At 38.0% G+C, this 24,710-nt stretch overlaps 1 protein-coding gene across 1 annotated transcript in view; it reads left to right on the top strand.

The window, feature by feature from the left end:
- Window positions 1-920: 920 nt before the first annotated feature.
- ITGB3BP (integrin subunit beta 3 binding protein) overlaps window positions 921-24,710 on the top strand; it is a 40,869-nt gene continuing 17,079 nt past the window's right edge. The window contains exons 1-7 of the mRNA XM_081322645.1: window positions 921-933; window positions 11,848-11,890; window positions 14,808-14,940; window positions 15,862-15,900; window positions 20,012-20,087; window positions 22,317-22,395; window positions 24,071-24,164. Of these exons, the coding sequence (XP_081178771.1) occupies window positions 926-933; window positions 11,848-11,890; window positions 14,808-14,940; window positions 15,862-15,900; window positions 20,012-20,087; window positions 22,317-22,395; window positions 24,071-24,164 (472 nt within the window). The 5' untranslated portion in view covers window positions 921-925. The remainder of the gene's footprint in view (window positions 934-11,847; window positions 11,891-14,807; window positions 14,941-15,861; window positions 15,901-20,011; window positions 20,088-22,316; window positions 22,396-24,070; window positions 24,165-24,710) is intronic.

Below are 24,710 nucleotides of genomic sequence, written 5' to 3'. Positions count from 1 at the left end.
CCATTGGGTGTAAGGAAACGGCTAATTCCTAGGATATCACATACAGTGGTTCACTTATGCAATAAAAAAAATCTTCGTTAGAAATCAATTCCAAAACCCTTTTTTACAAAATTAGTTTTATACTTGGAACTGGCAAAGTAAGTCAAAACATGTCAAGGCCTGTATAGAGAGCTTTTTTCTTTCCAGAGCACAAGCATAACTATTCTTAGAACATCTGAGATAACAACAGATAACATTCACTTTTTATTTACTACAGTATTTTCACACACCTGGAAAAAATTATAGCTAATTTTCCTTTCAGTTAGTCACGATGTTATCTATTCTAAACCTTTGTCGGTGCGCCCACATGTGTATAAGAAGAGTATTGCAATAAATTGCTTGACTGAGAACAGAATAGTTGCAGAGAGCGCTAGTCTTCTAGGAACTTTTTTTAAAATAAAGAATGAAAGGAGAAAGAGTATTAAAATACCAGACAACAGCCTTAATTTCATCTGTGAAACACCAAAGGACCTAAAACACTGGAATTCTTTTCAGCAAAACTTATAGCTTAGCAGAATTCGTCATAACCCCTAAAGAAAAAATACCAACCCAACTCTGATTATTTTCATTGTGACTCTACTTGATCTTTAAGATGAAATTAGGAGTTTTACGACTGCCTCTTTTCTGCTTCTTGCCACTGCTCGGGAAATTTTATCTTGGTGAGAATCTGATGGTGCTCGAAAAGGGCAAGGGGAGAACAAAACGAAAGAGGAGAAGGAGTAAGCGAGCAGAATAAGAGACTCGACCACTGATGCTAAGCCAAGCCAAGCCGTTTTCAGGCTGAGGGTTGGTGTTCCCGCCCGGCCCCTTTTGACTGGTGCACCGTTCGGACTTAGGGCGGGAGGCTCAGCTTCGCTGCAGAGGAAAGGCTTTGGAAGCGGTCCTGATGCCGCGGTAAGTCCCGAGCTGAAGCGGGAAATGGTGTGTGTGTGTGTGTGTGTGTGTGTCAGTGTCATGTCAGCGCAGAGCCGAGGTTGGGTTTGCTTGTCGCAATTCAATTGACTGTGTTCTGAGAATCCTGTTCAGTAGGTCTTGCGAACGCAGCCAAAGACAAACGGGTTCTGATAATGACACAGTGTCAGTTAAGAGTGCCTGTTAGCCGGAGGACGGACAGAGACCTCTTTCCCTATTGCATTAATACAGGGGTCTTCAAACTTGGCCCTTTTATGACTTGTGGACTTCAACTCCCAGAATTCCTCAGCCAGACATGTTGGCTGAAGAATTCTGGGAGTTGAAGTCCACAAGTCATAAAAGGGCCAAGTTTGAAGACCCCTGCATTAATATCTGTGTTCCTTTACACCAGGGGTAGGCAACCTCGGCTCTTTTATGACTCATGGACTTCAACTCCCAGAATTCCTGAGCCAGCCAAGCTGGCTCAGGAATTCTGGGAGTTGAAGTCCATGAGTCATAAAAGAGCCGAGGTTGCCTACCCCTGCTTTACACTGACAGAGGAGTGTATTTAGGTGTGGCTTTTGTAGGTAAGGTGCTAATTTTTGTGTGCGTTTGCCAAGTCAGTTTTTTCACTCTTGGCAGTGCCTGGAAAAGTCGCTGCAGTTTTCTTGACAAGGTTTTCCAGACGTTGGTTTGCCACTGCTGCTTAGGTCAGAGAGTGACTGGCCCAAGGCTAGTCCGTTGGCTTTGTGCCTAAGGTAGGATTAGAACTCATGGTCTCCTGGTTTTTAGCCCAATACCTTAACCATTACACTAAGCTGCCTCTCAGAGTGCTATTAATGCAGGAATATATAGAAATGACTAAGGCAGTTGTGCTTTGAAGTGTGTACAGCCCATGAGCTTCCTCTCATAATAAATATTTCTAACACTTAGCTGAACCGCCTCCACTAGTCTGGTGCCCCCAAATGTATTGCGTTAGCAGCCCAATCATTTCCAGCCCAAGTGACACCAGGTTTTTTGTTTGGGAATGAAATGAAAAGGGCACTAGATTGTGAAAAGCTGCTGTGAACTTATGAGGTAGAATATTCAGGTGAAAAGAAGTGATTTCCATCTGCTGGTTAGAGAACCAAATAGGTTTTAGCTTGATAAATTAGGAAAAAGTCCTGCTGAGATTTATAATGTTTAGGTTGAGGATGTCCTTTCTCTTACCTGAAAAGGTAAAAAAAAATGCAGTACATATACCTCACTTTGTTTCTTAGTGTGATTTGAAGCATTCTTTTCCACCTGTCTTCATTTGATAGTACTTTAGCATTGATGAGAATTCCCATTTAAATGCTTGTCCTAAATATTTATTTTTGAGACTTTATACTATTTCAGAAAAGTTTATATATTTAGCATAATAAAAGATGAGGTTACTTTGATGTGTGCACACATCACATTAAATCATGGTGGTTTAGCACAATGTTATTAGGATCTTCAGCAACCTATGATTAAATATATGATCCCAACTATTGTGTAAAGTTTTTATTTTTTAACGAAGCATTCCTCTTGACAGCTGCTGCTGCTGGAAACTCCATACAATAATGATGATCCATTTCACTGACCATTAACTATCAGGGTTGGATTCATACCACATGCTATGCTAGACTATGATTTATGGTTTAATTTGGCAGGCAAATGTAGGTAATGCTATCCTAGTAAGATATGCAATTAAAGTAAAAAGTGAGCAACATCAAACTTGGAATTTATACTAAATGCTAGACCATAGTCTGCTTGCTAATTTGGTTGACCTTGAGTCCTCCTGGATTCACGACTCAATTTTGAAGACCATATAGGAGCCGTGACCAGGGGGGCTTTTGCCCAGGTTCGCCTGGTGCGCCAGTTGCGACCCTATCTGGACCGAGATGCCCTACACACAGTCACTCATGCGCTCGTCACCTCCCGTTTAGACTACTGCAACGCTCTCTACATGGGGCTGCCCTTGAGGACCACTCGGAGGCTTCAGCTGGTGCAGAATGCGGCCGCGCGAGTTGTGATGGGGGTTTCCCGATACTCCCAAGTAACACCTCTACTCCGCGAGCTGCATTGGCTCCCGGTTGCCCTCCAGGTGAGATTCAAGGTGCTGGTGATGACCTATAAAGCCCTAAATGGCTTGGGTCCGGGATATCTGAGGGAACACCTGCTGCCGGCATCAAGTTCCCTTCGTCCAGTGCGCTCCCACAGGGAGGGTCTTCTCAGGGTGCCACCGGTAAGAGATTGCCGGCGGACGACACCCAGGGATAGGGCCTTCTCAGTGGGTGCGGCTGCCCTCTGGAACCAGCTGCCAGTGGAGCTGAGGACTGCCCCCGACCTCCGTTCATTCCGCCGGGACCTGAAGACCTGGCTCTTCGAGCTCTCTGGCCCAGGCTGAGAATTAATCTTAATTTTAACTGGGGTTTTATTTATGCAGGGACGAATATAATTTTTTTTAATTTGTTTTTAACTTTTGTATCTTTGTTTTTTAATCACCCTGTAAACCGCCCTGAGTCCTTCGGGAAAGGGCGGTATATAAATGTAATAAAATAAATAATAAATAAAATAAAATAAATATTATGTGAACCCAGCCATAATCAACATAGGTATTCATTAGCTATTGCTTTAAAAATGTTCAGGCACATGTACATATGTGATCTGACACATATGTGACGGACCTCTATTCTCCAACTAATCAATTTTTGGTGAGTGGGAGTTCTACTTAACATGATGGAGGAGAGCTGAGGACTTACACAGGTACTTAAGTAGGTAAGTAGACAAGATTTTTTTTTTGTAAAAAGTTTTATTGGTTTTTTACAATAACAACCTTAGTGCCTGGTGTACAGTGTGTTGTCTTGGTTCATACATTTTTTAGAAAAGAATATACAATTAATAATAGTTAAACAATAATTAATTTTTATATTTCTATAATTAGTATATCAATTGATAATATATTTCCTTGATCTTCTCTTCACCCAGTAATATTCTCCTCCTACAACATTAAACAAATATAATTTCTAATATTTGATATTTTCCATATTTAAAGGATTAAATAAAAACATTTTCTTCTATATTTATACCAACAATAGTAGCATCCATATATAGCATTTTTTTATCAGCTTATGTTATTTTCGTAAGAATCATCTTTTTGATTCACCATGTATCTTATTTTCATAATCTTGTTTAAGCTCATTCTCCATAATATTCAAACAATTCTTGTCAATCATATTTTTCCCAATATTTAACATCTAAATATTCAAATTTTCCATTTAAATATATCACAATATTTTCATATTTCATATATTATAGATACTATACTACTTATCTATAACATCTATCCATATCTTTCTAGTCAATTTATATTTCTCTTCTATTTGTAAAAATTACTTAAATCACTATATGTCCTTTTTTCCAGAGTTCTTATTAAGCCTAATTTCCACTCAATTTCAATTTCCTTAATCCTAAATCTTTTCAAACTTAATTTGTCTTTAAAATCCAAACTTTTCCTTTCACTTACAACATCCTAATATTTTTACATTTTGTATCTTATCAAAAAAATACTATATTGCTTATATCTCTTATCACACTTATTCTAAAGTCCCTTTATTATTTGTTTACTTAGCCATATTCAAACAATTATTTACTCATATAATATTCCATCTGGTAGGGCTAATCCAGTCTCTTCAGCCTGTCTCTAATTTTCTTCCTTTGCCAAATTGTTTCCCAAATTAATATTTTCAACTTGTCCAGTTCTTATATTTTTGTAATTATTGTTAGGAGTAGGGGATACATAGTAGATAGGATGTATGCTTTTTGTCTCCCAAACAATGATTCTCCTAGCAGTGTCCATTTTTGTTAAGGCTTTTTCTCAGGTTTATTTTGACATTCTAATGCATAAGGCATGATGGCAAACCTTTTAGAGATTGAGTGGCCAAACTGCAACCCAAAATCCACTTATGTATCGTCGGGTGCCGGATGGGTGTGACCCATTGGGTGGGTGTGGCCAATTGGGTGGTCATGGCCCATTGGGTGGGTGTGGCTGCAGTGGTAATGGCAGACTGGGTGGGACTAAAAAGTTCACTCAGTCAATTTCAACTTTGAGAGATCTTTCATTTTTCCCGCAAGAAGTTGAAATTGATTGATTGATCGAAACTTTTTTTTTGGTACACGGCAGTGGAGGCCTAAAGCGAAAAGGTTTTATAAAACCCAGCTGAAGTCCTAGGACTGGGGAGACGGCGCGTGTGCCCACAGAGTGGGCTCTGTGTGCCACAGGTTCGCCACCATGGGCATAAGATATCTTTTCCATATTTATTGTTGTATCCAAGTCTTGTAAGTTTTTTCTTCTTTGTATTAAGTTATAATTCCCTTCATTTGTAACTTCACCAGTTAAATAATTTTTTTCTAGTTTACATTCTGTTGTCTGGATTGTTTGTTCATTCTTTACCATTATTCTTTGGATGTTTTTTCATTGTAGATTTAAGTTAGAAATATATTCACGTATAGCAGACATGTCAAACCCACGCTTTCATGTGACATCGCACAACGTATTGGGACAGCTTTGCCATTGCTAGCAATGGGGTGGGTGCAGCTTCCACGTGACATGTCCAGCCCATGGGCTGGCAGTTTGACACCCCTTCCTTATAGTATCAAAGTTATGTTTAATCTCGTGGTTTAAGTCTATTGTAGTTTATATCTGTCATAGCATTGCATAAATTTCATCTTGGGAAGTATTTGTCTTGTCTTGAAATGTTTCTAAAGGTCTTTAATGTTTCAGGAGTAGATAATAAGTGTGGTTTTCTATCATTTTTTGATGAGTATGTCATATCCATGTTGTCTCCCCTTTTCGAGTTGTCCATCATAAATGCCATAGTCTCTGTAATTAGCCTTGTCAAGCTAACCAAAACTCAAAATTCATACAGTCCAATTTTGTATAGTTCTTGTTTTTATATATAATTTTTTGTAATACACTGTAATTTTCAGTTGTCAGGGTTTCAGTAAAATCAATGTTTTATAACAATTCTTTCTTTCAGGAGTCAATTGTCAATTCAATATATTTAGCGAGCTTAAATCCTTCCTGTAACTTCCCTTCTCAATAATTTATCATAGATCAACATTTTTAAACAGTTCATAAATTTAAACCACAATCAAAGTATTTCTTTTCCTTCAAACACTTTCCAGTCTTATAGTTGCCCCAGTATACAATCTCTTCTCTGTTCCTTAGCAACTGTCTTCTTAAAAGTTATTAGAGTTCATGGGAACAGATTTTTTTTCTTTGTTTCTGGGCATTGTCTTTAATGTGCTATATTCTCATTGTCCACTAGATGTCAGCAAATATTTATTTTCCTGCTCTTTCAGACAAAAATTTCTTATTATTTTTCTTTTTTTATGTAATTCAGTCAAAATCCTTTAGAATATAATCTTAGCAGTTTGTTTTAGTTTCTAAGTTTTATCAGACTGTAGTATTTTGAATTTAATTTCAATAAGGTTCTTTTCTCCTTAAAAATTAATTTGCTGCCTCTGTCTATGGGGGAATGGAAATGTAGTCCCCTCCCCTCACTTTCAGAGGTTGTTTGCTTTGGGGATCTTTCCCAGAGACTAGTTGTAAAATAAGAGAGAGAAGATCAAATACTCTCATCAGTTCCAAGCATGCTGTTCACCGGTTCTCTTGGACTTCAGCTGCAGTAGCTTGGGCTACATGCTGGCATGTGGCTAGCCTTTTCCCAGATCAAACGAAGCGATTGCCATCACTTCGTGATCAACAGGGCGCCCCTCCTTTGCGGTCAACTCTCCGGGGCAACTTCAGACCCATTTAGGATCCCCCTGGCAGGGCTCTCGTGCAGCAATGCGCTATGAGCGCAAACCGGAAGTCTGACAAGATTTTTTTTATTATTATTATTATTATTTGGCCCTGATACTATGAAGAGTTTTTATTTTTAAACTATGCTGGGTCTATTTCAGGATTTGCTGTACATTTTATAGTTCTTTAAAATCAGGGATGCAGAAAATATGGTCCAAAATCTGTGGAAAATCTTGCACCAAAAGGCAAGACAAGAAACAGTGGTTGGAAACTCACCAAGGAGAGAAGCAACCTAGAGCTAAGAAGACATTTCCTAACAGTGAGAGCAATAAACCAATGAAATAGCTTACCTTCAGAGGTTGTGGGTGCTCCATCACTGGAGGCTCAAAAAGAGACTGGATGACAATTTGTCTGAAATGGTATAGGGCAGGGGTCTTCAAACTCGGCCCTTTTATGACTCATGGACTTCAATTCCCAGAATTCCTCAGCCAGTGTGCCTGGCTGAGGAATTCTGGGAGTTGAAGTCCATGAGTCATAAAAGGGCCGAGTTTGAAGACCTCTGGTATAGGGTCTCCTGCTCGAGCAGGGGGTTGAACTAGAAGACCTCCAAGGTCCCTTCCAATTCTACTATGCTATATTCTGTGTTCTGCATGTGACTCATTAATATTTCAGATTTCCCAAAATGACTTGAATCAAATTCTAGATCTTGTATTTCCATTGCTGAGAGATTATGAGGTATAGTATAATGGATATTTGAAGTATTTCAAGAAGCTTAATGTATCCATAGAAATGGTGATAGTAATAATTTATTATGGTTGACTGGGATTCTCAGAGTTGTTCATATAATTTCTACTTTGAATAAAACCAAGAACAACTTAAAGTTATAACTAGGTCACTGAGGCAATCAGGGCATGTTTAATTTATAGACAGTGTAACAAATTTTAACTACATTCAAAGAAATAAAATGTACAGGTATGATAAAAACAACCGTACCAAAAATAATTCAAAATTGGATACTTTGCGAACTAGGGAATTATGAAGCAAGAACTGGGGTTCTTATAGAGGGAGCTACAGGCCATGAGCAATGGATTCAATGATTCTTTTCCCACAAGGGTACAATCTCCACTTATAAAGAGTTTTTTTGTGTAGTATTTGCACTTGAGATCAGCTTTTGGAAGGATATTGAAATAGGTTAGTGTTCTTTTGAGTTTAAACCTTATTTGGTTTAAATATCTTGCTGGTTGAAAAAAGCAGCTGATTACTCAGAAACACTTTCTTAGGGCAAATTGACCTGATTAGGCTTCCAATTTTTTTAGGACTTTTAAAGTGTATGATTGTCATAGAAATATGAATTCTAGCTGCTTTTCATGTAATGCAGATTCTACATGTTTTTCAGGTAGACTCGATGTAACAGTGGTAGATTTCTTGAGGTTAAATGAGCAGAACAGCTATATGTTGCTGTTTTGGATTGCTGATTCTCAAGATGGCCAAAAAATGAATATACAATGATTCTTAACATAATGGGTTTCAGAATACTAAGAAAATTATAGGATTTCCTTCAGAGCAAAAAACTCTATTGCTGGAATAGGCAACTTGATGCCCTAAATTAGAAGTTCACTATGGGAAGCTATTCAAAACATGCCAATTTTCAAATATCATGTCACACCAGCTTTAATGAATGGGTATATGTGTACCTTACCTCATAAGAGCATAAGAATTCCATGCCACAACTGAGCCTATGCTCAAAAGACAAGGTTGTTAGTTCCAGGCTGTTAATCATTTATGATAGATTCTGTTGAAATCATCTGAGCAAGAGTGTTATGACTTTCACATGACTGGATTTCTTTGGAAACTAAATATAATTAAAACAGGCTTATGTATATTTACAGGGCCCTATATTTACAGGTATAGGGACGCGGTGGCTCAGTGGGTTAGGACGCTGAGCTTGTCGATCAGATGGCAGTTTGGCGGGTCGAATCCTGAGTGCCACGTAACAGAGTGAGCGCCTGTTACTCATCCTAGCTTCTGCCAACCTAGCAGTTCGAAAGCACGTAAAAATGCAAGTAGAAAAATAGGGACCACTACGGTGGGAAGGTAACAGCGTTCCGTGCGCCTTTGTCGTCTAGTCATGCCGGCCACATGACCACGGAGACGTCCTCGGACAAGCGCTGGCTCTTCGGCCCCTAGAGTCGGAAACGACTAGCACGCATGTGCGGGGGAACCTTTACCTTTACCTTTATATTTACAGGGCCCTGTATTTTAAAAGGGAACATACTGCTAAGAATCTTGTAAAATTGTTTTAGCTTTATCAATAGAAGAAAATATATGCAGCTTAAGGTTGAATTGTGGAGTCCTTGGTGCTCTCTGAGCTTAGTTGTTTGCTCATAGATGTTTCATTACCTGACTAGGTACCATCGTGGTGTTTGCTGTGGGTTTATATACAGTAGCCTGTCTTGCCAGTATTGGTAAGGGAATGGTGTTCTCCTTGGTACCCTGATCCTGAAAGCCTATGAAGAATTAAGGAAGCCTAATCAAGGAAGTGTAATGAGAAAACTATGCCCCCACTGACAATGACAAGGCAAGTTGCTGTTTATAAACAAGGAGCAAACACCACACTCAGTAGCACACAGTGCATTCGCTACACTGTGCCTAGTCAGGTAATGAAATATCTGCAAAGGAAGAACCAGGTTCAGAGAACACTAAAGACTTGACTTGATTGTCCCTTGGCAAGAATACGAATGGCTCTTAACTGTGAAAACATAAATACCATATAACTTAGCTTATTCTTTTTATACACAAAAATGTTTTTTCAGTAATCCCTTTTCAAAATAATTGTAAAATCAAATCTAGCAATATAAAGTCATGCTTCAAAGATGTCCTTAAACATTTCTCAGTATGTTTCATCTCAAAGAATAAAGTGAAAATATTTTGTGGAAGATTGGCTTGAGCTTTGGCCTTCCTTACATATTTTTACATGGAAGCATGTCACATTGCATTCAGTAGGACTTACCTTTTGAGAAGATGAGGATAAGCTACCTCCCACACTGTAATACATTTCGTTCATTCACTGTCCCATTTGGCTTTTTGATCTGAATGATAAACCAGTCCTGCTTAAATAAAAGGTATTTTCTGCTCCTCTAACTGTATGATATAGAAGAGCAATACAAAAGAAATATAATAAATGCTTCTCACATTATGCTTTCTTTTTCACAATGTAGCCTTGAATGGATGCCCCTTCGCTTTCCCATTTAAGAAATGTCATTCCTTAAATCTGCAAAGGTCTTTGCAACTGTTGAGTTTTACTATTATTGCATAGGGGAAATATGTACCTAAAACAATTGTCTAACAGAAATGTGGCAAAATGACTTTTCTTCTCACGGTAAAGTGGTAATTTCTTGGACTGAGAATGGCTAACGAGTTCAGCTATTTCCAAGTTTTCAGCATCTCCACAGGCAGAGGAAAGAAAATTTGGGTGTGCTGTAACTCTGCTGCCACCCAAAGTCTTTGACAGATTTTAAATAGTATGCTGCTTGACCAGTCTATCGTTTTTCCTAGATTTTTTTCCCAGTTTGCTATACTGTAGTTTAATGGGATTTTCATGTAATTTGCCATTTATTCTAATCATAAAGCTATCTTGGGTCCAGATTCCACTGTACTTTTGCTTCCAGCTTTCTTTGAAGTCCACCATAAAAACTTCCATCATAACATGCCTTAGTGTGGAATGCAAATGCACGCATGTCCCCTACAGCATCTTTGCAGAGTGAATGTATTAATGTACACAGTGTTTCCTTGCTGCCTCTGAGATACAGAAGATGTAATGGAGTCTGCATTCTTTAAGCAAGACAGGGCACTATATTTAAAAAGAACATGCCGTTAAGAATTTTATCCAATTCTTTCAGCTTTGATTGTATCTTGGCAAGAATGCAAGTAGCTTTTAACATGAAAAATGTAAATACCATATACTATATAGCATTGCTTGTTTGTTTTAAAGACAAAAATGTTTTTCATTTTCATTTCAAGCTAGCAATATATAAAGTCGTACTTCAAAGATGTCCATAAACGTTTCTCATATGTTTCATCACAAAAAATAAAGTAAAAAAATATTTTGTGGGTGATTAGCTTGGTCTTTGGCTCATAAGTGTCATTTATGCCAGTAATTTTTTGTAAGGTTTACTCTTTCTAGCACTGTGGTTGTTTGGAAACAGAAAAATTGGCCTGTTTCCAATGTGATACCTGTAATGTTCTTTTCTAAAATGAAAACCCCCTGCAAATCTTATTTAATCTAAAATTATCTTATGATACATTTATTAAATGATTGTAAAGGTTCTTAGTTGTTTAGTTGCTTTACAGGAAAAAAAGCGATACCTCCTTATAAAGATTTAAGGAAGTACATTGAAAATTGGAGTTATCTCTGGGAACAATAGTCTTAATTTACCTTGACCTTTCTTTCTTTAAAGTATTTAGTCTGCATTCAATAAAATTCTGACGACCACTCTTTAGAAGACAGCTGTACAATCTAAAATATTCTAAATATTCAGCTTTTCATTCCTAGTATTGCCACTAACAACTGGGCATCCAGTTCAGGAAAACAGATTTTGCAGAAGAAGCTGGCACGTTCCTGAATCAGTACAGTGAAAAATGCAAGAAAATGTTTTCTTATGGTTTAGGGACCTGTAAAGTCAGAGAGCATCTGTTCCTTAATTCAGTCATAGTCTAGCAGCACTGAATCATGTTGAGCTGAAATATAAGAATTGCTTTTTTCACCTTGAAAAATAACAAGGTAAGTTACTATGCAATTCTGTATAGCAATGTTCATTATTAGTACTTTATAGTTAATAAATATTTTGGGTAATCTGATATTGATGTCCTGTTTGATCCAGTTGTATGCCACATGTGAGAAAACAGCACAAATGTGATCAGTTTTCAAAGCAGTATTTACCATCTTGTTCATGTATACCTGTATGAGGTTAGCTCTTATTGTAAGAAAATGTTGCTTGAATGTGGTTAGGGTTAGTTAATGGGGATTACTACTAGCTACCAGTGAAGGATGTTCTTAGATTAAAATTTCCCTTTGAGCAATAATAACACTTGCTTTCCTTCTTTTGTAGTGCTAAAAGAGCTTTGAAGCTGGAAAATCTTATTCCAGAAAAAGTAAGAATATTTTTGTTTTTCTGTCCTGTGTTTAAATTTGTAAATTATTTTGTAGAAAATGTGTGGGTGTATAAATGAGCAACAGTTCAGAGAAATCATAACTCAATAATCAATGATAATATATATCTTAATGTATATGAAGTGATTGCTAGAGACCTTTGAAGGCAGTGCTATTTTATATAATATTCTGACTTTGTATGAAACAGTTGACTATAACTAAAGAAATATAGCGCTATTCTTTGTTTTGTTATATTCAAATCTCTCCAGCGCCAAATGTTTTTTATGACATTGTTTATTAGAAATTAGCTTTATAATTGCTGAAACAAATGCACTGCTATCTGAATGTACATATAACAATATGCAATTATGATAATACTATAATCTGCATATTATAAACTGCGAAATTGAAAGCAAAACAATAAAGACATTTTTATGATGAGAATGTAATTAGCTGAGAGAAGTAGATTAACATAAAATAATATACTGTAACCTTGTAATAAATTACCCATACAGTTATCACAATAAAAATGAAATTATATTTTTTCTGGGTTTCTTTCTTGTTCTCCCTCTTTGGTAAAATGTGGCACTGTGTGTTTCTAGACACACTGTGCCATGACATATACCAGTTTATTTTCTTCCAATACCAGTTGTGGGAGTTTCTGTGAAGCTTAGCCAGGTAGCTTGTGGAAGAGAAGAAATAATAGGAAAATGTATCAAAATGTGAATAAAATGAATCTCCAGTTTTGTCTGCACGTGCCATTTTTTTATTTTGCAGAAGATTTGCTATAGCCTTAGCTAAACTGAAAATCTGACTGTATTAAGATATGTATACTTTCTCTTTGTTTGTATTGAAACAAAAGTGACAAAATAGCAATAACAATCATTAGCAATGTAATTTGCAATTTCATTTTCTGTTATTCATTATTTGCAGTATATACAGTACAGCTGTGACTGTAATTTTGCATCTGCTTTCTAGGTCCGAAGGGTGTTTTTGGAAACAAGCGATCCAGCTTGAAATTATTTTATTCCACCCTAAAGCTGCTTTTTTTTCTGAAATGGAAATTTAAAAAGGGGGAAATATTTATTTTAAGAATAATTATTTGGCATGTTTGCTCAGTCAGACCTCTTGCTGCAGGTTTATAATTTCATTAATTTTTCAAAAATCAGAGGTAAAATTAATCGTGAAAATTGGGAGAACTACCTTTTTGCTCAAGAGTAAAAACTGTATTGCTAAATGTTGCAGGAAAGGGTTCAAATTACAAGACTGCTATAATATATCTCATCCAGAGGTAACTTCTGTGGGCTGTTTTGAGAATATATGTAGGTGATAGAAAGTTTGATTTATAATCCTATGAATTAAGTTCTGAATGTCCTTTATTTCTTATTTCATTTTACTTTTCCTCCTTCCCCTCTTACTTTCCCCTAAATTTTGAGTAGTAAAACGGGAGTTAGAAATGTCTATTTATATGACATTTATTAAATATTGAATTAATAATCATAATAAAAACTTGCGGCTATCAGGTCCAAGCCCATTAGACAGCAAAATCCAATTGACTCCACTCCTTAATGGCTTACACCTAATAGATAGAATCTTGCCAGATTAAAGCTATAACCTTCTAACCTAATAGATATACCCCTGAGAGCTTATAGCGTGTTGCTTCCTTGAATTTCTTCATCCTCCTCCGATCCAGTTCAGGACTGTTCAGTCTTATTTTGGGCTTCTCTCTGGAGTGTACCATCGCCTTCATGGTAAACCATAGTGCTTTTACCAAAATCCCCCCCCCACACACACACACTACTTCAGGTGTACATACTATTACAAGAGCAAAGAGATTTTCAATTATAAATGAGCAATAAACATTATCAATGTTTTATACACACATACACACTTTAATTTTTAGCAATATGGAGATGTGGAAAGGAACATGGAATTTTATATTAAATAGCCTCATGCTTAGTTATAATGTGATGATGAAGGAAGAAAAAAGCAATAGTTCATTATATTCACATTCTGACCTCCATCTTTGTAATGCATCTGTTGAGGTTGAAGATTCCCTTTCTCCTGAGTCATCTATAAGCAGCATCTGAGTGTTTGGTGATGCCTGCCTCATGATTTCATTTCATGATTAGTAGCATCATCCAATTCTGAGGGTATGTAGTAGATTGATTGGGGAAGGCTAGGCTATTGTCAGCCTTTTTTTTAAGTTGAAATAACATCTGGAGTAAAATGTGAAAGGTAAGGTAGCAGCTTCCCTCTAAATAGGGCGGTGACAGGATGATTAAGAGGTTATTTTGTATAGCACAGTCTAAATCAAAGTCAATATCAGACAAGAGAAAATCTTGCCTTTGAGGACCATGCTGCTTAACTCTTGGGTCCTACTGTAGGCTGAAGCCTATAGAAGTAATCCCATCTTCTTGGAACTGCATTGAACAGGTACATTAGGCAGTTACAATGCCCTCTAAGTCAGTGGTTCTCAACCTGTGGTCATTGGACACCTGGGGCTCCACAATGTTTTCATAGGAGGTCCACAAAAGCTTGAAGAAATGTTATGATTGAAATATTGATTTAAATCTTGGGGGTCTGTGGCCACAAAAAGGGGGTCCATGATGAAGATAAAGTTAAGAACCACTGCTCTAAGTTGTTATCAGTTAGGTCCAGCTGAGGGATAAGCTATATCAATGGGGAATTCTTGCTAAATCTGGAGTCTGTTCTTGTTCTTAAATCTGGAGTCTCTTCTAAAGATTTATTAACTGAGCATAAAGTGGATCATTGGTGTGGGGGAGAGGAGGATGGTTACATTCTCTTTGCACTGCAATGACTATTTTAAATAATAAGTGTATAGGCATTGAAAGGGAGAATGTGATGATGCTTTTTACTGCAGAAAAAATGTTCTTTGTTGTTTTTTTATTGGTCCAGGTGCCAGCAACATCATCAGTAAAAGGAAAGAAAAATGGCCCTTTTTCACCAATGACAGGAACATGTCTACTCAGTGCATTTTCAAGCCCCAGGAGTAATCATGTCAAAGAACAGAGAAATGACCTATCAAATGGTTAGTTGAACATTCTGTTCTACTTACTGTAGAACTTTTCTGGTTATTGATCAAGTCAGGTTCTTGATTTAGTAATTTATGTCTATGGTTACATAAATAACTATCATTTCTTTTTAATTCTCTTTATTTCTCTCTCACACCCACCCCTCAATGAAATTGGATTATGAGGATAATATTGAAATCTCACTAATTTACTCAAGTCGATTTGCAAATATTAAGTTGTTAAAAATAATAAAACTGGAACAAAAAAAATGCAGTGGCAAAATTGTGGCCAAAAAAAAAAAAATATCCTACATGGGTCAAGAGTTAAGCCAATTTTGAAGAAGCCTTTGTTTTGTTAGTCAAGTACAGAAAGAAAATATTATTTGGAAATGTATGGCTTAATAAGGTGAATCTATGCCCTTTGTACATTGTATTGTAAGTTAGAGCTACTTTGTAAAAAAAAACAATACAAGTTGAAGAATTTATCATATTCACTCAGTAATTCCTGTCTTCTTAGCTGAATATTGATAATAGATTTATCTATATTCATAATCAATAGTGTGATCTATAACTTCAAAACTCCAAATATTGGATTTCCTGAATCAATCTTTTATCGACAGTATACAAAGCGTTTGCTTTTACCAACTCTATGATCTCTAGTTTGTGTAGCACATGTGTGTGTGACATAGAGACTGATTGAATTTTTCATATGCCTGTACTCTTGAGTGAGGAAAAAAGGAGAAATGCCTGAAGTAAAATTCCCTGAACATTAAGTGTCAAAGGCAAAGGTGAGTGTGTGCTATATTTCCATGCTGTAATTAAGTATGGGCATAAGGGAGCAGTCCTTTTGCACATAAAAGAAGGAATCACATGTTCTCAGCTGACATTTAGATGGATAATTATACAGCAAAGCCTCAGTAGCTTTCCTTTTTTTTTCAGATTATTCAAGCTGCAAAAATAATGCTGAGGAATTGGATGGTAAGCTGTTTCTTTATTCTTCTCTTAATGCTAAATTTAATTTCTTACAAATAGTGTGTACATAAATAAGTTATGTGTGTATTAGGATAAAGATGTCATAATGCATAGTTGGAAATTGAAACATTTTAAAAATAGTAAATGATATTTTCTTCAGTGTCTCTATATCATCTCTGTTTTGACATTTTACTTGGCCTTAAGCCTGATTTAAGGCAAGGTTTTAAATAAAAATCCCTTATTGTTCCACATACCTTCTTAATGCATGTTACGCTACAGGTAGGCCTCATATAACAACTGCAGTTGGGACCTATAACTCCGTGGTTAAGTGAAGTGGCTGTTAAGTGAAACTTCACATGACTGCACCAGACTTAGTCCATCACTTCTGCTGTGGTTGTGAAATTAATCGGCTGCGGTTGTTAAGCACAAGATCACATGGCCACAGTTTGTCACTTGTTGCCAGATTCTCCATTGACTGTTGGAAGCTGGCTCTGAAGCTTGCAAATGGTGATTCTGTGATGCAGGATTGTAAATGTGTGCCACCCAAATTGTCACATTTACCACGGGGATGCCATGATACTTGTAAGTTTGAGGACCAGTTATAAAACTACTTTTTCAGTGCCATAATAAATCTGAATGGTTGCTAGACAGGGCAGCCATTAACCAAGGACTGCCTGTATTTTCTGTTTCTGATCCCACACAGACTCTAAAATCAGATTCCCCCTAATGTCCCTGTAGCTCTCATTCCAGAAGGCCTTAAATCAGGGGTGTCAAACTCAATTTCATTGAGGGCCGCATCAGCATTGCGGTTGCCCTCAGGGGGCCGGGTGGGTATGGCCAGGGTGGGCGTGGCCTACTGGGTGGGCGTGGCTGGGGCCTGGGCAGGAGTGGGACAGATCTGAGGGTCTCTGGCAGAAGGAGGGTCTCTGGGCCAGGGCCAAGGCAGCGGGGGCCGTTCCCTCACTGTTTGCAGGATGGCTTCGCGGGCCACATGAAACCACTTTGCGGGCCGGATCTGGCCCCCGGGCCTTGTGTTTGACATGTCTGCCTTAAATAATTGGCTGTTCTCCCAGGCTTCGTGCTAGGATGGTCAGGATTTGTTTGAGAGGGTCAGAGGTTTTGTCGTTGGTTCTTAGCATTTATCACTTTTTTATTTGTTTTTGTAACTATTACATTGTGTTTTCTATTCTATTTTGTTTTATTATGCCTCTCCCAAAGTGATTTTGGAGTTGGACGGTGCCTAAATTGAATAAATTAAAAGAAAATAAAATAAACTAATATATGATCCCATAGCTAGTATTCTGCCCATATTAGCATGACATAATAACAGGCTATTTTACTAATTTAATTAGATTTCTAAGCAATTAATGTTTTAAAAATGGATTTGAATCCCTACAAATCCCTTTAATGGCTATACATAAATGCAGAAATCTGTGAGTGCCAAATTCACTGACCAAATAGAAAGGTAATTAATATACTTTAACGAGAGAGAGCTTTATTTCTGTATCAAATATGGGAAAGGACCAGGTTTCTCAGACTAATAATAGTTATTCAGGAACCAGGAGGACACATTTTGCAATCGTTCAAGACTATTTTTCCAGGATGTTCAGGGCATTCAGCTTAGGTCCAGTATAAAAGGCACTGTTATTCATGAATCAAACATAAGGTCCATCTGATCGTGTTTCGAACACAATTTAAATTTGGGAACGTTGTAATCTGCAGAAAGGTTGCGTGTAGAGATCCTGCAGCCTTTCTCTACTTCAGTTCTGCAGTTAAGATATATCCCTGAAGGAATAAAATGGCAATGTTCTAGATTTAAAAATTTTAAGCCATGACTTTGACGCGCATACAATCAATAGATCCAGCGTAGTGCAGGAAAACACTTCTAATGATATTCACATGGTACTTCGCTCCTCATCCACCTCTTTTGCTTTCAGATAGCCTTTAACTCTCCCTTAGCTGGAATCATTTGGTATCCCAAGACTTGGGAGCAAGCCGTGCTCAGTGGTTCGCCACCTCCTACTCGTGCTCTGTGTGCTAAGCACTAATTTTGTTGCCTCTTCTTTTAAGCCCAGTCCATCCTGCTTCCCAGAGGGAGGCGACATAGACCACACAGTGGATTATCACTTTGCCTTATTCCTTAAGGGCAGGAGAGGAAAAATAATTGAGCCAGCCAGCTTCAGAATGGAGACTCACATGAGCCCAGTCATGTTGCCTGTATTGTCCCTTCCTGTTAATTTGAACACGATGCAGATGACGTTTTAGTTTTCTGAATATAACTGTTGCGATTCTTTTGAGTGAGCTTAATTCATGTGCGAATGAACGTTTGTTGCTTGTTTTTGGCTTGATCTCCCCATCCTGTGTTAGGCTATGGGCATATACTTTCTTATTCAATTTGCCACCAAGACAGACTGCAAGGATAATATTTGGCCAGAATCTCAACAGCAGCTATTTAGTTGCTCGGATTTTTATCCCAATCCTCTCCGTGACATTCTCTCTTGGCAGCTTCTGTAACTAAAAAGATAAAGCCGTAATCCTAAAGCCCTAACCATTATTAAAATAGTGCAAATAAAATAAAGGTAATTGATAATCCATGGCAACAGCAATCCTGTTACAAAAGCAAAATCCAGACCCCACCCCCACCCCTCCAAAAAATATTTTGATTTTCCTCCTGAATTTAATAGGAGGGGTCCATTCTTACATTGGTTGAAGACTTCTTGATACTCTGAGCCAGCCACAAAAGACAAATGTCCTGTCTATTTAGCATGCTTATTACTCCAAAGTGTAAGTTTCCATTCGAAACAGAGAGGCCTGAAGGTAACTAGAACTCAAACGATGAAATACTTGATAGGTGATAACCAGAATGTGCCTGGAAACATGTACATGACCAGTTCAGGACCAAAGACAGTGTTAGCTGACTTAGCTTTTGTCTGTCTGCACCCTGATTGCCACATTTGACAAGGTGAATTGAAACCTCCAAATACTCCTTAAAAGGCAACCATGTGCAGAGTGCATTACATTAACTCAAGCACAAGGTAATGAGGGCATGAGTGACTATTGCCATAGCATCGGCTCCAGAAGCAGACTGGTCGCCTAGTCAAAGCTGAACATAAGCATTCAGAAGCCTTTCACACTGCACATGTTTGTTTCCAAGCCCCCTTAAGGATTGGTTTTAAATTATGCAACCAGAGAGTAGAAAACAGTAAAGAGAGGGAAGAATCTATGGCTTGGAACCCCTCCATGCTCTTTGTAACTTTCTTGGTTAAAGGATGGATTTGGGGTTTTGAGGAAAGGAAAGAAAATAATAATAATAATAATAATAATAATAATAATAATAATAATAATAATAATAATAATAATAATAATAATAATAATAATAATAATAATAATAATAAGAAGAAGAAGAAGAAGAAGAAGAAGAAGAAGAAGAAGAAGAAGAAGAAGAAGAAGAAGGAAGGGACCTTGGAGGTCATCTAGTCCAACCCCCTGCTCAGGCAGGAAACCCTATACCATTTCAGACAAATGGCTGTCCAGTCTCTTCTTAAAAACTTCCAGTGTTGGAGCATTCACCGCTTCTGGAGTCAGGTTGTTCCACTGGTTAATTATTCTAACTGTCAGGAAGTTTCTCCTTAGTTCTAGGTTGCTTCTCTCTTTGACTAGTTTCCATCCGTTGCTTCTTATCCTGCTTTCTCCCCTATCTCCATGATACAAAAAGTTCTAGTTCTCTAGTTGAATTCCTTTTTCCAGATCCTTTGAGCTTTCTCTGGCTAGAGAGGAAAATACACCCCTAACTTAAAAGCCACTGTTTGGGAATTAAACCTCTGTTCTGTAGAAAATGTTTGCCTATCTTACCCAGCTATTGCAATGAGAGTGACTGCTAAAAAGTGTCATGGTTGCTAAGGGACTGACTTTCCATAGGGCTTTCCTCACTTTGGGGTGATACTGCACATATTACATGGCGCGGTGACATTGAATTAAAATCAAAGTCTGTGTGCTGTTTCCTTTCAGTGGTTTCAAAATTATTGAGATAATCTTTGCATATTCTCCGTTGAATATTTTTTCAAACCATTTCAAATTGAGTGTCTTGTTATTTCTACTTCTTTAATTCTCTTTCTAGAAATCAGAGTGTCTTCCGAAGTCCTGCCAATCCAATCCAATAGAAAGGAGCAGCGTCAAATGAAAGACGATGACAAGTAAGGTTTTCTGTGGGAGTGATTATCACGATGTTCCAACTGCAGGTGATTTGGGAGTCTTCAAAGCATTAGCGCTTCTAGATGACATATGTACAAATACTTTTTTTTTTGCACTAGTATTTCCTGTGCATTTCCATGTTTTAATGTTCCAAATGACACATTCATCCAAGGGATTGGCAAGGGAGAATAAGACCCTCACTTTTACCATACGTGTCGTATTTTTCCCTTTGTATTTTATGTTATGTCATTGAAAGTTGTGAACTGGGTTAAATCATTTATTAGCTAAGGATGGTGATTGTAACCCGAATTCCCATCACAAAGTAATGTCGTGAAGCACAAAGTCCATCCCATTATTTAGTGGCAGAAATTTCAGCAGTCCCCATTGGTATGGTTAATTGAATTCCCCTGGTGGGGACCCACTCCAATCCAAGCCATTCCTGACTTGGTTCCTCCCAGCCCTGAGCCTCAGTAAAATAAGGGATTTTCTCCTCTTGGAGTCCCCCCATTTGCCTAGCTCCTCCCCCTGCTCTTTTGGACACCCTGCATAGTGACACACTTCAGCAGCAGTGGCAGCTCTGGGACTGACGTAAAAGTCCAATGCTTTCAGCAGAGTCAGCTGGCCTTGGGCCTCTACTTCAGCCCCAGCACTGCCAACACCATGGCGGAGTGCTGCCTCAAGCTCCATGCTGCAGCTAGCCACCCAGCACCACTGCACAAAGCCACAGCTGCTCCGCCACCAAGTGTCTACTCTATCTTGTGCTTCACCAGCCCTACTGCACCTAGGTGACCTTTGCTGTTTTCTCTCTCCTGCTGCTGCTGAAGCACCTCTGGCCTGGCCCTATGCAAGGCAGCCACCGGCCGCCCCAGCCTTCTTCTTTTTTCCCCAATAAGTGTATGTAAGGTAAAAAGGTAAAGGTTCCCCCACACGTGCATGCTAGTCGTTTTCGACTCTAGGGGCCGGTGCTCATCTCCATTTCAAAGCTTGTCCGAGGACGTCTCTGTGGTCATGTGGCCGACATGACTAGACGCCAAAGGCGCACGGAACGCTGTTACCTTCCCACCGTAGTGGTCCCTATTTTTCTACTTGCATTTTTACGTGCTTTCGAACTGCTAGGTTGGCAGAAGCTGAGACGAATAACAGGCGCTCACTCTGTTACGCAGCACTCGGGATTCGACCCGCCAAACTGCTGACCTTCTGATCGACAAGCTCAGCGTCCTAACCCACTGAGCCACCGCGTCCCTATTATATGTATGAACTGTTCTCCAAATTGCATGTGCCCTTCTCACGATTCTTTGAAAGGCCTCAACTTCAGCCCCTGTGCAGCTGGCACTACGAGCACCACTGAAGCAGCACTCGGGCTGAGGTGGGGACACTGGAAGCGCCCCTGAAGTCATGAGTTGTTTGTGTGAGTGAACCACCATGCCTGAATTTTGAGCATGTGACCTCGACGATACTGCAACAGCCATAACTTTGGGGACCAAGCATCAATACTATTCAAATGGTCTTTGAATAGTTTCAACAGTTATACAGGATTACCTGGATTGCCTAATCCTGTAAGAAATTGTTATTCCTTCTAGTGTTGTGGAACTGGATTTGGCAGTTCAATGCCATGCGATATGGTTGATGATGAGAGAGGTTAAGAGTTGTAGCTTAGCAACATCTGTGGAATCCTCAACTTTATCCTATAATATCAGTTTGATTGTTTCAGCTGTTCGGAGCAAGCAATTGCTTCTTGAGCTTTTACTTAATATATTGGTACAGTGTAGTCCTTCTGTCAAGTATCGACCTTCTAACGGCCTTCAGAATAGAGCTGTGGTTTCCATTGTTCTTTTTCTCTGTTCTTATATCGACTGTTTACTTTCTCCTTGATCTTGAGCAACCATGAATTTGGAATGGGGCTTGGTTGGAATTCTTATGTACAGCACTAACACTGGGATATCTGGGTAAGATATACAGTAGATGCTAAATTAGTATACCGAAGCATGTTTGCAATTTTAATGCAGCCAGGAAGAAACCTGATGAACTAGAAATAGTTTTTTTTCAGATGCATACCATAATGTAAATAGTTGCAACTTTATATGGCTGTTGTTTTAACCTTAATTGGGGTAGGGAGGGGCTGTTTGCTTAAAAACACAATCTTACATGGAAGGTCTAGTTTTTCTTGTTTGTATTTTGCTTATTCTTGTTTCATACCGTTAATATTGTATTTGTCTTTTTTTTTTGCTTAGATTCTTGGTATTGCAGTCTGAAGTTGAACATTCCCTGGAAAGATTCCTGCAAATCCGAAAAAAACTAACCAATCTGAAGGTCTACCGTTATTCTTTTCCGCTTTATCAAATGAATTCAGTTCTCTTGATTTTTTTTTCTTTATTACAGTTGAGTCTTTATGTTCTTCCTTTTCACACTGTGAGTTGAGTTCAGTAGAAATACTAAACACTCCATAGATGCATAGGTGTGCTTGTGCCATCCCTTCAAGGTAGACCAGAGTAGGGAACCAAAGTCATGCATGCTAATGCTCAATTCCTTATAAGTTTTTAGTACCAGAATTTTATAAGTCTGAGTGCGTTCCCCACTCTCTCCCTTTGTCTTTGTGAGAACGGCTGCTGGAATTGGGTATCTCTAGTTTAACGAAGAGAAGGACGAGGGAGGACATGATAGCAGTGTTCCAATATCTCAGGGGCTTCCACAAACAAGAGGGAGTCAAGCTATTCCCCAAAGCACCTGAAAACAGGACAAGAAGCAACGGATGGAAACTAGTCAAGGAGAGAAGCAACCTAGAACTAAGGAGAAACTTCCTGACAGTTAGAACAATTAACCAGTGGAACAACCTGACTCCAGAAGATGTGAATGCTCCAACACTGGAAGTTTTTAAGGAGAGACTGGACAGCCATTTGTCTAAAATGGTATAGGGTTTCCTGCCTGAGCAGGGGGTTGGACTAGATGACCTACAAGGTCCCTTCCAACTACTTCTTCTTCTTCTTCTTCTTCTTCTTCTTCTTCTTCTTCTTCTTCTTCTTCTTATTATTATTATTATTATTATTATTATTATTATTATTATTATTATTATTATCATCATCATCATCATCATCATCATCATTATCATTATCATTATTGTTTGCTCAGGCTACAGTTTTGCTCTGGATTTAGATTTCTTTTCTGACTATAATCTCGGTTATGGATCTTCCTCCTCTTACTTAAGGTTTTTCTTTTTGCCCATTAGTCTTTCTAGGAGGGTCTCTACATTCTCACAAATTCTTTGCTAGCAAGTTGCCCCTTTCTGCATTCACCTGCTACTTCCACAATCTGAGAGGTGCATGTGTGTAAGAGGATTCGGGGATGGCTTTGCTCATACTTTTAATTTTGTTTAAAGTTAGTAATCATCAAAAAAAAATGTGGGGGGTCACTGTAAGTGAATGTGCTAAAATGTAACCGTGAAATAATTCAATTAATTATAAGTAATAATAGTAAAAACATCTTTAAAATGTGTAAGTAACCCTATTCTTTTGCAGTGCAACCTCTGATATCCTTTTTAAAAGTCTGATGCTTCCCTTAGCGCCCCCCCCCCAAAAAAAATGTTTGGATTTTGATATAGTATCTGAATATGAATTTGGATTGGGGGACATCTGAATTGAAATCACTGTTCAACCATCTCTGCATTTTCATTGGGCTATGTTGGTGCATGATATTAAGACAGAGTTATGGGGAACCCTTCATTTGATCTGATTTGCTCTAGGAGAGATGTTAAAATAATCCAAAGATTAATTTTCCAGTTTTCTAACTTATCAAATATAGTCAGGAAATTAACTTTCAGCTTCATTTGGCTGATCATATTGGACCTATTTCTAATATCACATACTAGTAACATAGTATGCTTGTATAGTCATTATTAATTGAAAAGAGTGGAAGATTTAAGGAATGTTGTTTTTAGGTTAAAAACCTTAGCAATGATATTAACTTTTTCCAAAAAAACCCTGTTTTTCAGGCTTTAGAGGGCACCAGAGAGCTGGAAAATATTCTGGGCACTTCAAACAAGTCTGGTAACTTAAAAATTGAAGTGAGAAAATCCAGGAAACTGAGTAAGAAGAACTGTATCTCATTCCAGTTTTTTTTTACAGAATTTAAAGTTTACGTTTTGTAGGAGGGCTTGTAGTTATTATGGAGCTATAATTGTAATATGTACCATTTTCCCTTCATTGGTTTATTTTTTTATAACTTCTGAAGGCTCTAAAGAAACTTTACATGGAACAAAACAATGACAAAAGATAAGTGACAATAATAGTTATTTAAGGCAACCCAGCTCAATCCTGTATTTATCTAGTTAAATATAGTATTAAATTTAGCGAGACTCACTCTCATGCAAATAGGACTATACCCTTAAATAAGTGTTCTGTTGCGGAAGTTAAAAATTAACCTACTGTTTAATTCTTCACAGATGAAACGACCCAGGTTTGGCATCCTAACTGTATTTCTCAACTTACTAACCCATTCATATATAAAACCCAGGGTCAAGGTTCATTATCTGAGCTTGTGGGTTGGTTTCTGAACGTTTTGTTACCTGGCTAGGTAACGTCTTCAGTGGAGCTTAGGGGATGTCAGTGTCTGTGTTCTTCTGTTTATAAGGG

Source organism: Vipera berus (assembly GCF_964194415.1).
Source record: "Vipera berus genome assembly, chromosome: 3".
In the NCBI taxonomy this organism is placed as follows: Eukaryota; Metazoa; Chordata; class Lepidosauria; order Squamata; family Viperidae; genus Vipera; species Vipera berus.
The sequence above is the reverse complement of the archived record's forward strand: the minus strand, read 5'-3'. Positions and strand labels throughout refer to the sequence as shown.